At 47.7% G+C, this 13,919-nt stretch overlaps 1 protein-coding gene across 2 annotated transcripts in view; it reads right to left on the bottom strand.

Annotated features, from left to right (window-relative positions):
• The window catches only part of XXYLT1 (xyloside xylosyltransferase 1), a 165,587-nt gene that overhangs the window by 67,262 nt on the left and 84,406 nt on the right, over positions 1-13,919 (bottom strand). For both annotated transcript variants that reach the window (XM_088793702.1, XM_019723388.3), the window contains exon 3: positions 6,009-6,141. In XM_088793702.1, coding sequence (XP_088649828.1) covers positions 6,009-6,141 — 133 coding nt within the window. The remainder of the gene's footprint in view (positions 1-6,008; positions 6,142-13,919) is intronic.

Here is a 13,919-nt window from a genome sequence, read left to right on the forward strand (position 1 = left end):
GGAACCTGAAGACAAAATGACACTCTGAGCTCACACAACATTGCTCAGCTCCAAACCCAGCACCGGCAGGTAGGGTATTATAAGAAATAATAAATTACAAATGACAGATGAAATGGCACACTGTGTGGAACTTGCTTAAAAAGAATGGAGGGAGGATAAGAAATGGGTGGAGCAGAGATGAAACAAGATTGGCCATGGGGTGGATAATTATTGAAGCTCTATGACTATTGTAATAGTGAAGTGCCCATACACCTTCCTATGTTAGAACTTTTCCATAGTAAAAAGTGAAAACAAAAAACAAGTTACATTGGGAGACTAGCAATGCTTAATTAAGGAATATACTGAGTTAAATATAAGGATGGACAGATATAGTGTTAAATGAAAAAAAAGATGCACAATAGTATACAAAATGAGTCCATTTACACACACGTACACAATACATACACTGATAAATTTGTAGAACATTTCTCGGAAAATAAAAATCCTTGCATAATTTTTGAATTTTCAACGAACAGGTATTACTCTTTTTTGTTGTTTAACTGGGGAAAGGGAACAGGACTTTATTGGGGAACAGTGTGTACTTCCAGGACTTTTTCCAAGTCAAGATGTTGTCCTTTCAATCTTAGATGTGGAGGGTGCAGCTCAGCTCCAGGTCCAGTTGCCATTGTTAGTTGCAGAGGGCGCAGCCCACCATCCCTTGCGGGAGTAGAACTGGCAATCTTGTGGTACAGAGCCCACTGGCCCATGTGGGAATCGAACTGGCAGCCCTCGGAGTCAGGAGCATGGAGCTCCAAACGCCTGAGCCACCAGGCCAGCCCATGTATTACTTTTTTTATAACTACTTTTATATAATATTTTTTTCAGTTCAAGGGGTGTGGCAGGGGAAAGGACACAGTAGGGTTCAAAATGAGATGAACATCTCCATGGACCAGAAATGGAACAGAAACCACGTTGGTGATCAGGACTAGAGCCATGGCTGGAAGCAGGCAGAGTGACCTCTATAGGGTGACAGGGACCAAAATCCCCTCTGCCCGGGAGGAAGCAGAAGCCAGGCTCTGGTGAGAAATCAGGGAACCGGCTGCTGTTATGAGCCCTCACGGCCTCCCCAGCTCTCCTGAGAGCCCTTCGCCAGTCCTAGAAACGGATAAGGCAGCCTGCAGATAAGCTGGACATTTTCATTCCAGGCATCTGGAAGGGGGCTAGGCTGGCACAAAGGCTACTGATAAAAACCACGTGATCCAAAAAGGTGAAAGAGTGGACACTATTAAAATACTTACTACAAACGCAAATTCCTGCCTAGCAGCGTGTTATCAGCAGCTGACAGGATTAGCCTGCTGCTTCCCCCTCATCAAGGGTTTGAGCTGAAACCAGCACACAGCGGTCTGTGGAGCTGAGAGAATGAACCAGAAGCCCCTGCCCGCCACCAACAGCTCCCATTCAGCAGCTCCTCAGGTGGCCAGCTCCCAGACAGAGTGACCACCACCAAGGGCTGTGACCCCAGCTCCTTGACGCGTAGGCGCGCGCGCACACACACACACTCACATATTCTCTATCACGCTTACACACATGTTCACACACACTCATACATATTCTTTCTCCTTCTCCCCCGCCCCTGGCTCAGTGGGAGCCCTATGGCCTGAATCTAAGCCACTGCCAGATTTCCTAGCCCCAATGGCCTCCCCCGAAAAACCACACTCAAGCCCCTAGCTCCTGCACAGTGGTGAACCTCAGGCCTGTTTCCTCAGGGAGACTTTGAGAGCCCACCCCTCACTCTCTCACCCTGTTTCTCTTACAAGCTCCACTTCCGTACCCTTTGTTCCTGCTTACTCAAGGATCTTGTAGAAAAGCTACATCACTTGCTTTCGCTAAAAAAGAGAAGGTTTTAATTCTTGGATAGGGGTAAGGCTGCCAGATATAGGAAAAACAAAAACAAAGACAAACAAGAAAAAAAAAAAAAAAAGAACAGGACACCCAGTTAAATTTAACAACAAATAATTATTGTTTATAGGTATGTCCCATGCAATATTTGGGATATACATACACAAAACAATTTTTTTTATTATCTGAAATTCAATTTAACTGGGCGTCCTGTATTTTAACTGGTAACTCTCTGTGGTTGGGGGTGGGGTAGAATAGGAGTTTTCCAGAAGAAAAAAAACATCTGGAAAACAAAACACAAAAAGGAATTGTGAGGATTATGGGAGGGAATGAGGAAATGCTCTTTACTGAGGGTCTTTTTTACACCAGAAGCTTTCAAGTATATTATTACATTTGGGGTTTTCTAGTCATTCTGTGCATTAGATATATAATATTTATCTCCATTTACAGATGAAAAAACAGAGGGTCAGAGAATCAAGTGACTTGCAAAGCATCATGAAAGGTAAGACTATGATCCATGGTTTCTAAGTACAACCTGAGTGCTATTCCTTCTACATATAGCTGCTTTGCTGCTTTATAATTTTTATAGGCTGTACGTAAAGAATGTCCAACAGTTTTCTTTCCTCCTCCAATACAATCATAAGGAAGCAAATTCAAAATGGCATCCTAGACTGACACATATTTGCAAAATACAGTTGTCTATACACAGAGATCATTCTATTTACTGAAAACCTTCTCTCCTGGTCATTTATCCCAACTAAACATATCACCACAGAGGACCTGTTCGTGGTCTTATTCGCTGACACAGAGACAGAGAAATAATCAAGAAAGGAAGGCAATGTCCCACCCACAATGACCACTGTTCCCCAATTTTCAGATGAGGAAGATCACAGGATATTTGACTCAACAGAATCTTAGCAGGGATCCAAGAGAAAAAGGTTCCTTTATCACTACCCTAGCATCCCATGATCTATCATTTTCCAGAAAACACAGTCAATTTGGGAGGAAGAAATTTGTAAAGAAAGCTATTTGTCAAATGGACAGTGGGAAATACTTTCTCCCCTACCCCCCTCCAAGTGTCTAATATTCATGGCACACAATAGGGGAAACAGCCATAAAAATGACTTAATCTGTGACCTTTTGAAGTACAGTAACTGTCAGACAAGTGGCTATAAAAAACAACACCGTTGAGGTGATCCAAATTTATTTCTGCTCAGTGAATTTCCAGACCAAAATGTGCTCGGTTAATCTGGCTAAGTTTTGCTTTTGTGCTGTTTTGTTTTGTTTCTAAATTTTATTTTGTTTCTAAATTTTGTTTCTAAACTTCTTTGCATAGATGCTAGCAGATTTTTATGATCAAAAACAAAACAAAACAAACGAAACGTGCCCACCTCACACGCCACCACTTATGGAGAGCACATGGTTGTTGGAACTTTGCTGCCAGTTCCTCGAGCAGCACTCAGGGCGTGGCGAGTGCCCGTAGAGGTGGGCAGATGGCTGGGCAGGGACCCCCTACAGGTCGCGATGGCCAAGTCCAAGGAGACAGGGGCTGAGACTGCCTGCTCACAGAAGGGTCCAGCTCTGCCTGTCCTCGCTTGGGCACTGGATTACTCACTCTCTTTTTATTTCCCCCTCTTTCTTCTCCCACCACCTCCCCACAAACACACACATCCAGGCCCAAGCTCCAAAGTGGCAGATGACTTAACACTTGGACTTTCGGGCCACAGAAGTCTCCAGTTTTCTTGTGGAAGACGGCAAAAAAACACACTCCATCCCCTGTTTGCCCCAGTCAGCACCAAACCATTCATTCACAGCCCCAGAACGAGACTGCACATATTCAAAGGCAATTACCCGGAGCCAGGACGGTGTAGACCAGTGCCGGGCAGTCATTTGTAGACTTAATTATTAGGGGCCTTTAGAGACATTTCAGTTTGGGGAAGAGTGAAAGAGGGGAAGGGGCAAGCATGGAAAAGGAGTTTCATTCTTGTCGATTCTGAGTGCACAAGCCCTGCAAACACGGCATTTTTTGGACTCGACAGCTGTCCTGCAGCAGACAGCTCATATTTCTCTTCGTACATAATGATAATTAAAAACTCTGAAGGGGAGAAAAAACTCAATTTCATTTTGGATCTAAAAATTTTTCAGAGATTGCTAGAGAAGGCCAATTACATTGATTTAAGTTTCACAGTTTGTAAAATTGTAGCTCTACAAAAAACATAAATTCCTGCCATTTTAAATTAAGCGTGATCAGGTTTCCATTTATATTACATAAGAAGATTCCAAACCAGAGCTGGAAGGCATCGCTGCTCTGACTGCATTTCCTAACTAGCCTGGTTTAAATACCCCAGGGCCACTGGCACCTATGGAGCAGTGAGGAGCCCACCAGCAGACAAACGGCTTCAGGACAGAGGGAAGACAGTGAGGAAATGGTGAGGGTCAGAAGAGCTGGGATCACAGTGGTGAGAGCTGGGAGAGGGAGGTCTCGGAGCACAGCTGTCCCCAGTCTCAGACAGGGGCGCCAAGGCCCCAAGCACGGTAGCAGAGCTGCAACTAGCATACGGGACTTGCGACTCCTAGTCAGTGCTCCTTCCAACACCTCCCATTGTCACATAAGACACACCTTGTAGGAAGCTGAGGGAAGGAGGCAGGGAGGTTGATGTGAATTAAAAGGCGAGTGTTTGCCCACACCCTCTCCCACCAGCTCCCCCAGAACAGAGCAAGAGGCTCTACTTGGTGACTCTGGGACAACTTGTGAGAGGAGTATGTTTGGGGGAACAGACCACAAGGCCCAGGAGTTATCAGCTCATTCAGAGGCCTTGTAGGAATTTCCTGTTATGTGATCTGGGTCTTGTTGCAAATAGCCACAACCAAGCGGAGGCTGTCACTTCTCCCCCGCCCTCTGAGAAGAAATGTGTGCTCTTGAGTCACTCCTTCCCTGTGCCCAGCAGCTCTCCAAAGACTGGGCCGAGCTCCAAGAATGTCCACAGGGAGCCAGCATGAGGGTCTGCACTGAGAACAAAGAGCAAGGCAGCCCAGGGGGCCCCGGTGAAATACCAGCTCCAGGCAGCTCAGCGCTGAGTCCGCACGGCTCTGCCCAGGGCAGGAAGTCAGCAGCATGGAACTCTCTGGAACCAGGGCCATGGGCCGAGCTTTTAGCAAAACCCACTGATTTTCCTTCCTTCCACCCCCCACCCCCAATTGTAAGAAATATATTACACAAACAAACACGTATGCATGCAAACACATGCACAGCCACCCAGGTGGAGAACTAAAGCACTGGAGCACGCCAGAGGACCACGCGTGTCCCCCACCCGTCACTCCCCCGCCCCCTCCCAAGGTCCCCACCACGTTAACTCTGGAGAATCATCATTTCCTTGGTGTTCCGTACGCATCCCCTAAGATTACGGTTTCGTTTTGTCTATCAGAGCACATAGCTAGCTTGCTCATTTCTGTTTTTATGTAGTACTCAGGTGGGTACATATATATGACTTATCTATTGTGCTATCTACGGACATGTAAGTTGTTTGTAGTTTTTGGTGACGCCAAACAATGCTGCAGTGAATATTCTTGAACGTGTCTCCTGGTTCTCAGGTGCTGGGTGGCGCTTCCTGACAGCAGAACACTACATTACACCAAATGCACTTCTTTACCTCCTCCAGGTAATGCCAATCTGAGTTCCAAAGTTGTGCTGCCTTTTGCTCCCTACAGGACACCAATAAGCCCACCCCTCTTACACAGAGGAGGGGTCACTGGTGTCTCAGAGGCCGGAAAAGCCTAGTACATCACCACACTGGCAAGTTAAAGCTACCTCCTGATACCACCTCTGTAAGACAAAGACCAAGGATTTTTTTAAATTCTGAGCTTAACCAGAACCAACAACTAAAACAGCTGCGTTTTCCATAAGAAAAATGTCACAAACTCCCCAAAAGAATGAGAGAGCATCTATGGCTCTGGAGCAAACCCACCTGCCCATACTATTAATTGTAAGCAACAAATTAAAAAATGTGTCCCTAAGAATTAAGTGCAGAAAGACAGCACACCGATAAATCGCAATCTGCCATGAGGGGCAGGAGACGGGGTAAGGGGTGGGGAGGGATCCTGGAGGCCGCCTCCCTACAGTTGCCACGTACCTATACACCGGCTGCATCTCTCTTGCGATGCCAATGATGGCGCCTGGCAGGAAATTGTCAAACTCCTCAAACAATTCCCGGATGTTGGTCTTGTATTTTAGGTCTAGGTCCAGCTGAATTATCCGCGGGATCTCTGGAGGGGAAAAAAAAAAGACAACAATAAGACAGAGACACATCCTGGGAGGCTCAGCTATTTATAGAAAACAAAGTGGAAGGTGTAGGAAAGGTACTAGATTATTCTTGCTGTCACCGAAGATGCAAAGTTACCGCTGGAAACAAAGGCCCTTAATTTGCCAGCAACCCCTTCCGCAAGACCAGACGTCTCCATAAACAATTACCCCATGTCTTTCCTTCCGATTGCAGACACACATTTTGTTTAAAACCAGGTAACCACGTGCTCCAGTTTAGGCCTCCTGTGCTGGTATAACTGTCAACAGTGCCCCATTTCATTCTCAAAAGTATCTGACACATTACATGGATACCCTACTTAAAACTGAAAGCATACAGGTGTTTCTCTTTGGGGCACGGGTGGTAAAGGACCCATGGGGGAGACGGGTCAAAACCCTTATTGGCTTAGGCCCTTATTAGTACATTCTGCAAACCTAAATGTGTGTCGAGTTAGACAAACCGAGTCTGACAATTACCTGGCACATAAGAGCTGTTTGCTTCATTGCCTCCAGATACCTCGGGCGCGAGAAGGGAGGAGGGAGGCACAGGCCAAGTTAATTCTCTCATCCTTCACCCAACGGACCCTAACTGAGCTCCTAGGCTGTTGCTGCCAGGAGGGGACTAGCCACCATGATGCCTGGGACCCTGTTCTCAGGGAGAGCCACACAGGTGACTGAGAACAGAAAGGGAGTCACTAGTGCCGACATGAAATAGAAGAGGGGCCACGGGAGCTCCAGAGAGGGGGTGCTTGGGGTTCAATGATGAAGGAGAGAAAGGACGTGGTGCTCAGGAGGAGGCCTGACAAGGAATCGGACCACGTGAGTGCAAGTTCCAGTTTTGCCGCTGATTAATTTTGTGACCCTGGGAAAACTGTTTTACTTCTCTACACCTTAGTTGTTTCATTTGTTAAAGTGGTGATGATACAATATGCTTGTGAGGCTGTGATGCTGGGAAGGTGAGACAACAGATGGGAAACGTCACCTATACAGGCTGTAGAGGCTATGGGGCTCTAAGGCTTGGAGAGCAGGGGACTTGCTGAGGTCTGAGGCAGTTAAGGAAAACTTAACGGAAGCCGGGGACCTGGATTGGACGTGACATGTGGACAGGCGTGGAGAGATGAAGTAACACCAACCATCTGGAACATGGGGCGCTGCCCTCCCCTGCCCAGCAGACTTTTCAAGCCTGTCTGCAGCAGAGCCCGACGGCTGTCTGGGCACAGGCTGCTCCTGGAAGCCCTCTGAAGACAGGGGCCCTGACCCTATCTTCGGCATCTCGGCCGCCATCCATTCACTGGGCAGGCTTGGCATCCAGTAAACACTCAGGAATGTCTGTGGAATTCAATAGCCATTCTCTAAATTAGCTTATGAAGAAATCACAGCTTATGATTTAAGAAAAACGAATTCATTTGTTCTTTGGTCCATTTTCCTTTGTGATACAGAGAAACAAAACATTAGTTGATATCCTACATGAGTTTTCTGAAAATAAGTAAGTTGCAGTAGGTGACAATCCAGCTGCACAGGCAGGGACTGTTGAGAGGGCACCAGAGCCGGCCTCTCTGGCCCTGGTGGGAAGGGGGTACAGCACAATGGGCCCAGCAGGCCAACGTGGGCCTGCTGCCTGCCTGGCTTCACACTGCCCACCCCCACGTGGAAATGTGAGTGAAAATGCTGCTTTGCCTCCTGCACTAAAAACAATAACATTAACAACATAGAAACCAGGAAAGGTGACCACTGGGAGCCCCTTGTGGTGACTTTGCTGAATCCCAGAAAGCTGCCCTAAACCACAAGTGGAGACTAGAAACAGGCCCCAGGGCAGAGCCTCCAGGAACCTGCTGCTCTCACACGTGGTCCTGGGACATAGAGGGAAGGAACCTGGTGGCGACCTTAGGGAACAACTGTACCAGGAGAAAAGGTCCAGGAATGAGAGTTGCAGCCATCAAGAAGTCACAATGGGGAAGCCCCACAGCACACACACGCCCTCCAGACATTTCTTCCTTTCAGTTCATCTCCTGCGCCCCAAGTTCCCATAGGCAGCTCTTACACAAGGTACAGCAGAGCCCTGATAAGAAAAGGACAGGATGGCAGCAGCATCCCAAGCAGAGAAACCACATCATGCAGGCTCTGTCGATGAATGGTGGGCGGGGGGTGGCATGAGGGTGGACACAAGGGCATTTGGCCTAGAGATGGGGAGGCCTCAAAGATGTGTGGTGGTAGTTCTGTGGCATTTTCAAAGCTATGAGAGAAGGGTAAGTTTCATCATGGCCCCAGGGATAACTTCCAATAACATCAATGATGGCCAGATAGAAGCATCCTTTCTTTGAGTGGTTTTTAAGTGTCCAGCATTGCACAGGCACTCGTTTATTTCTCACAACCACCCATCATGTTAAGTAGAGTTATTCCTATGTATAGATGAAGACACAGAGGCTTAGAGCAGTTTAAAACAATAGCTCCAGGTCCCACGACAAATACGTATTGGAGCTGGGATCGGAACCTATGTCTGCTTGACTTGAAAGCGCAGCATGCTCTTTCCATAGACCCTGATGCCCCTTCTGATCGGGGGGAGCTCCAGGGAGGCAGATTTTGGTTCCAGAGCTACCCACAAACGGACCCCAGGAGCATGCTGATGTGCCAAAGACCTTCATAGACAAAAAGCAGAGCAACAAGCTGGTCTAATGTGGGATTGAGGTAAAGTCCCTCTGCATGAAAATGGTCATTTCACTGTAAGGAACTCCTGATGTAGAGAGGCTATTCATTCCTTCAGTCAATTAGTCTCTTCCTTCAAAGCCTACCACAAGCTATGTGCACTCTGGTCTTTCAAGGTCATTTAGATCCTACCTGTTCCACAGGGGGCAGCCCATGTGCGTCCTTCCCTGGCCTTCCTGGGCAGGCGCTGCCCTCATCAGAAGTCGTGGCTGCCTGCCTCAGGTCACTGCTACCTGTGTCCCTGTCTCACTATCCTTGCCAGAGAGAGTGCTCCTTGAGGAAGGGAATGTGCTGGCTCAGGGACATCAGTTGTCTCCTGAAGAGACCCAGCTCCCTCCTTTGGGCAGAGCCCTGGCCTTGTCTTAATAAGCCCCTCAACAAATCTGAGCACTTTCACAGCCCCTTTTGGGGCTGGCGGGGAGTGAACCTAAAAAGGTCACGCGCAACAGGAATTTGAGACACTTTCATGTTTTTTAGAGCTTCTCATTTGTAAAGCACCTTGCAGGAAGGGTTTGCCAAAAGTTGCTAACATTTTTCTCAAGAGGGACTCCACAGAACTGAGGTTCACTGGTTACAGAGAAGCAGAAGCTCCCACACAAGGTGACCCTTCCACACTGACGTGAAAGGACTGACCCAGTTGTCACCTCTCAGGCTAAGGCTGGAGGACACGCCCTGCTATGCAGGGAGGCTGACAGGCCCGAGCAAAGCCTGCACTGCCATGTGGGCCTCTGTCCAGACTATTATCCTTTTACGTAATTATGAAATAAGATGCCAAGTTGTAAATGTCACTGCTGAAAACAGGAAGACGCTTACCAGGAATACTGGAATTCATTAGGATAAGAGTTTTTTAAAGGGCCCTGTTCCTCTAGCCTCTGGTCCTTCATGAAATCATCTCTCTGTGGGAACTACTGGCGGAGATTTAATACATAATGCCGAAAGGCTGTTCTGAGGATGAAGCAAGATTGATAGATGGAAGTGACAGCCAGATTGATGGCCCAGAGAGGGTGCTGTTTGGAGGACGGCTGTAATGACAGCAGTAGAACCACTGAAATTTAAGGAATAAATGAATGAGGTAATTGCCCTCAAAGCAAGGGAGATGAAATCTATAAAGCACGGGAAAGGATGTTTGAGAAAAAGGAGGATTAGACAGCTACAAAACTCAAAATAAATGGTCACCATCTAAGGCTGGTTGAATGTCCACCATGTCAGAATCCTGCAAGAAGATAAAATGTAGAGGACAGAATAATCTAGGATGATATAGATCCAAAAGAGCCTGATAATAATTGAGGCCAATATACCCATTGTACAGAGGGGCTAACTGAGGACTGCAGATAGACTTGTCAGAAGTCACACAGTTGAGCTAACTGGCAAAGGCAATCCTGGAACTCAGGTCTTTTGACTCCCTAGTTAATGTTCTTATGTTAATTAGCTCTCCCTCCCATCACCAACTTGCAACATGGGCCATAAACTCCCAGAGAGCAGAAAACATTGTGTAATGGACCAAAGGGTTGTGTGTAAGACTTGCCAGGCACCCAACACAAGTGGCTCATGGAGGATCTGCATATCCGCCCATGAAAATGTAAACCTGAAGATTAATAAGTAGTAGCCAAAGAAAAGAAATAAGAGACCTCCATGATCCACACACGTGATAGCTAGCTTTGGAAAATGAGAAAATTGGTCTCCAGAGTCTCACATTCACATGAGGCAAGGATGTTGAAAACCAAACCAAACAAACAAATCTTTACGTCCCTCTAAGAACACACCCTGAGCTGTGTTAAATTCAAAGGGAAGGAGGAAGCGGACTTAACACCAAGGAGCCACCGTTGGAGACACAAACTCAGTGGTGCCTGACGTGAGAGCTGCTGCAGCCAGAAATAAAACCCTGTCCATCCCACTGCCCTGCCGTCCTGTTCCAGTTAGACCTATTCATTCCTGGGAATGTGTTTGCTGCTATGTCTAATTAATTAGATGAGGGTCCTTCCAACCAGGACCTCACACTTACCAATTGTCTCAGGCATTTACATCACAAAAACAAGACCTGAAGGATCAATGTGCACCTGTGCCACCTTCTCAGGGAAAAGGCCACTTGCCCATGTGTTAGGAAACGTCCCACGTGGGCACCTGGTATTTGCAGAACAGCTGTGCTGGGCATTCTCCTTGGGTGCGCTCCACAGCCTGACCCTGGCTGGCCAGGCCTCTTGGTAGACGACAGACTCTACAAGAGCTTCCAGCATTCCCACCTCACAGGTCAGCAGTTGGAACTTTAAACACTGGTTTCCAAGGGGGATAAGAGTTTGCGACAAATCAGGCAGGGTGAGCTGAGCTATTTCAGGAAATGTAAGAACTGCTGCCTCCAGGGTACAGAAAGTGGTTCAGGGATCCTGGCTGAAATCCCCAACCGTAGAACAGATGAATGTTTGACCACAAGACAGGAACCACTGAAGTATGTCAACTCAAAGCGGGATGAGATGTTAAGAATCTAGGTGGGCTTTCTGGTTTGAGACATATTTCCCCTTGAACTTAAACTCCAGAGGGTAAAGCCAAGAATGTGGTATCATCTTCACAAGGGGACATGTCTGCTCACCTCATCCTCTCAACATGCTCCGGTTTCAGGCTAAGGAAATAGTGCCACTTGGTTCTAACAAGCTGGAAAAAGAAAGACAAAATTGAAAGTGCTGGCTACAGATTCAACTTGCAAGACCTTTGAGATCCCATTGCTATCATGACCACCTTGGCCCTGGACAGCACTGAGGAGGCTTCAAACTGTCCAGGTGATTGCCCTCAGGGTTCAGGAAGTCCACACCTGCTGCAGGTGTCTGAGGCCCTGAGTGCCAGCCTGGCTGGGCCACAGGTTCGAATCCTCTGCACAAATGCACAAGTCAACATTCCGGGTCCCAGAACCAGCTGGGAGGTTCCCAAGTCAACATTCCCCTGTGGAAACAGGCTTGAGACAGCTCATCATCAGCCTCCAATTAAACCAGCCACAAGGCATGTCATCTGACCAAGGATGGAATTACAAACCAGAATGAGTAATTAATGATACCCGAAAACAAACAAAAGGGAAAAAAAAAAAGCTTCCTTTTCTCTCCCCTCCCTTCTCCTATGCCCAGAAACAATTCCTGGTGGACAAACACAATTGTTAACAAACACAAAACAACACACAACAGATCAGGAAAAGCAGATCAGGAAATAATAAAAAGACAAGACATGCTTAGGTAAGCACTGAGACCACCATCCTGGCCAACAAAGGGGCCTCCTCTGGAGGGCACATTAACCATGCAAGTTCCTCCTCTCCCTTTCTGTTTGGAAAGAGCTTCCCGGAGATAAATATTTATAACACATCAGAGGGCTTTCACTTCAGAACATCAGTGCGAGCTTTCCACTAACCAGAAGGGAGAAGGGGAAATTATGACAACCCCGAGCTATGTGGGGCGTCATGGGGCTGTGGACCTGGAAGCAGCTGCGTGGGAAGGGAGCTCAGTTTCTCATTGTTCTCCTGGAAATATTGCAGCAGTTTGCCACCTGCTTTATCATCCTCTGCAGCTTTTTAATTGCTGGTCGGCAGCACCTCTGGCCTGCAGGAGCCACAAAGGGCAAATGAAAAGGGGTGGAGACTTCCTGTCAGGGTAAGAGGCTCATGATCCATAAGGAGGTGTTCTGAGGCCCATGAAACAGGCAGAGTCCTGACGTGCCACACCAGCCACACCAGACTGGCTTCTCCTGCTGGAAGGTTTCGGGACAATGATGGAGGGCCCACCACCGCGAGGCACAGATCCAAGCTGTGTCCCTGAGGGGGTCCGTAGGTGGAATTGACTGTAGTGGTTTTCAATCCAACAGGGAACTGGGGTCACTTCCGAGATGGGATTTTCCCTGTCCCTCAAAGCCCCCCTCCATTCCCTTTGCTGTGTCAGGCCAAGCTGTAGGACAGCCGGGTAACTATGGAAATAGCTGCTATGAAGGAACAGAATGGAACACGCCAAGGGTCCAAGGTCTTGGGCACAGATTCCTGGAGCTCCCCCAGCCTGGTCAGCCAAATGGTCAGTCTCTAACCGCAGAGAGGGGGTGTCTGTGGGCCAGGAACCATGTTTGGGGCTGTGCGTGTACTGACTCAGCTCATGACCCTCCCCTACTCTTCTGCCAGATGGGTGTTAGTACCTCCCATTTTCAAATAAGGAACCCGAGGCTCAGGGAGTTTGGGCAACTTGTCTACAATGAGCTAGCAAGGAAGCATCGGAGTTGCGAGCAAGCACAGATTTGCCTCACTCACGGTCTATTTGATTCATCAGAGAGAGGTTTCCGGGAAAAGCCTTCAGACATCTCTGAAGCGCCTTTTGAAATCCTGCTATCTTTAAAAACAAGCAACGCTGCCACCTCAGGTGAAAAGAGCAGACAGCTCCAGAGTGTCGCAGTGTAGTGACCGGGACTTCCCCACTTTCCACGACCACCTCCCTCACAGCCACCCCACCCCCCAACAGAGTTTGAATACTATTGGGGTCCGCTCCACTGTACTGGAGAAATTTCAGGAAAAAGGGGTTTAATGTTACAAAAGTAAGTTGAAAGGAAGGTGGGTTTTTTTAATGACAACAGCCAACATGTATAAATATATTCATTTAATCATCAAAATGCTCTGAGCTCTGGTTATTTTTTTGTCAAATGAGGAAATGAAGAAGTGTGGCAATCAAGGTCACACAGCTGGTAAGGGGCAGAGCTGGAATTCACACTCACATCTGTTGGGCTCTGAAGCCCTCGCTTGCCCTTCCTCCCCGTTCCCCACCTTCTGGGCCCCTGCACCACTGGGATACGACCTGCGCTCCCTTCTGCAGGCGCTTCTCAGCCAGGACTCTCCTATGTTTTCCACATTAGCAGCCTGCCCCCACCTCTGAGGGAGGAGGCAAAGGGAGGAAATGGAGTTCATAAGAGTGATTTATACAACCTGTTAGCAGCTCTGGTAAAAAGGTTTTGGGGCCAAGAGGTTGAAATTAATGACCTTTAAGACAAATTCTTTCTTCTAGCCCAACTCGCCCCCTCTCAGAATTAAGCC

The sequence above is a fragment of the Rhinolophus sinicus genome, chromosome 17, assembly GCF_057876585.1.
Source record: "Rhinolophus sinicus isolate RSI-liver-muscle chromosome 17, RSI-T2T, whole genome shotgun sequence".
Lineage (NCBI taxonomy): Eukaryota > Metazoa > Chordata > Mammalia > Chiroptera > Rhinolophidae > Rhinolophus > Rhinolophus sinicus.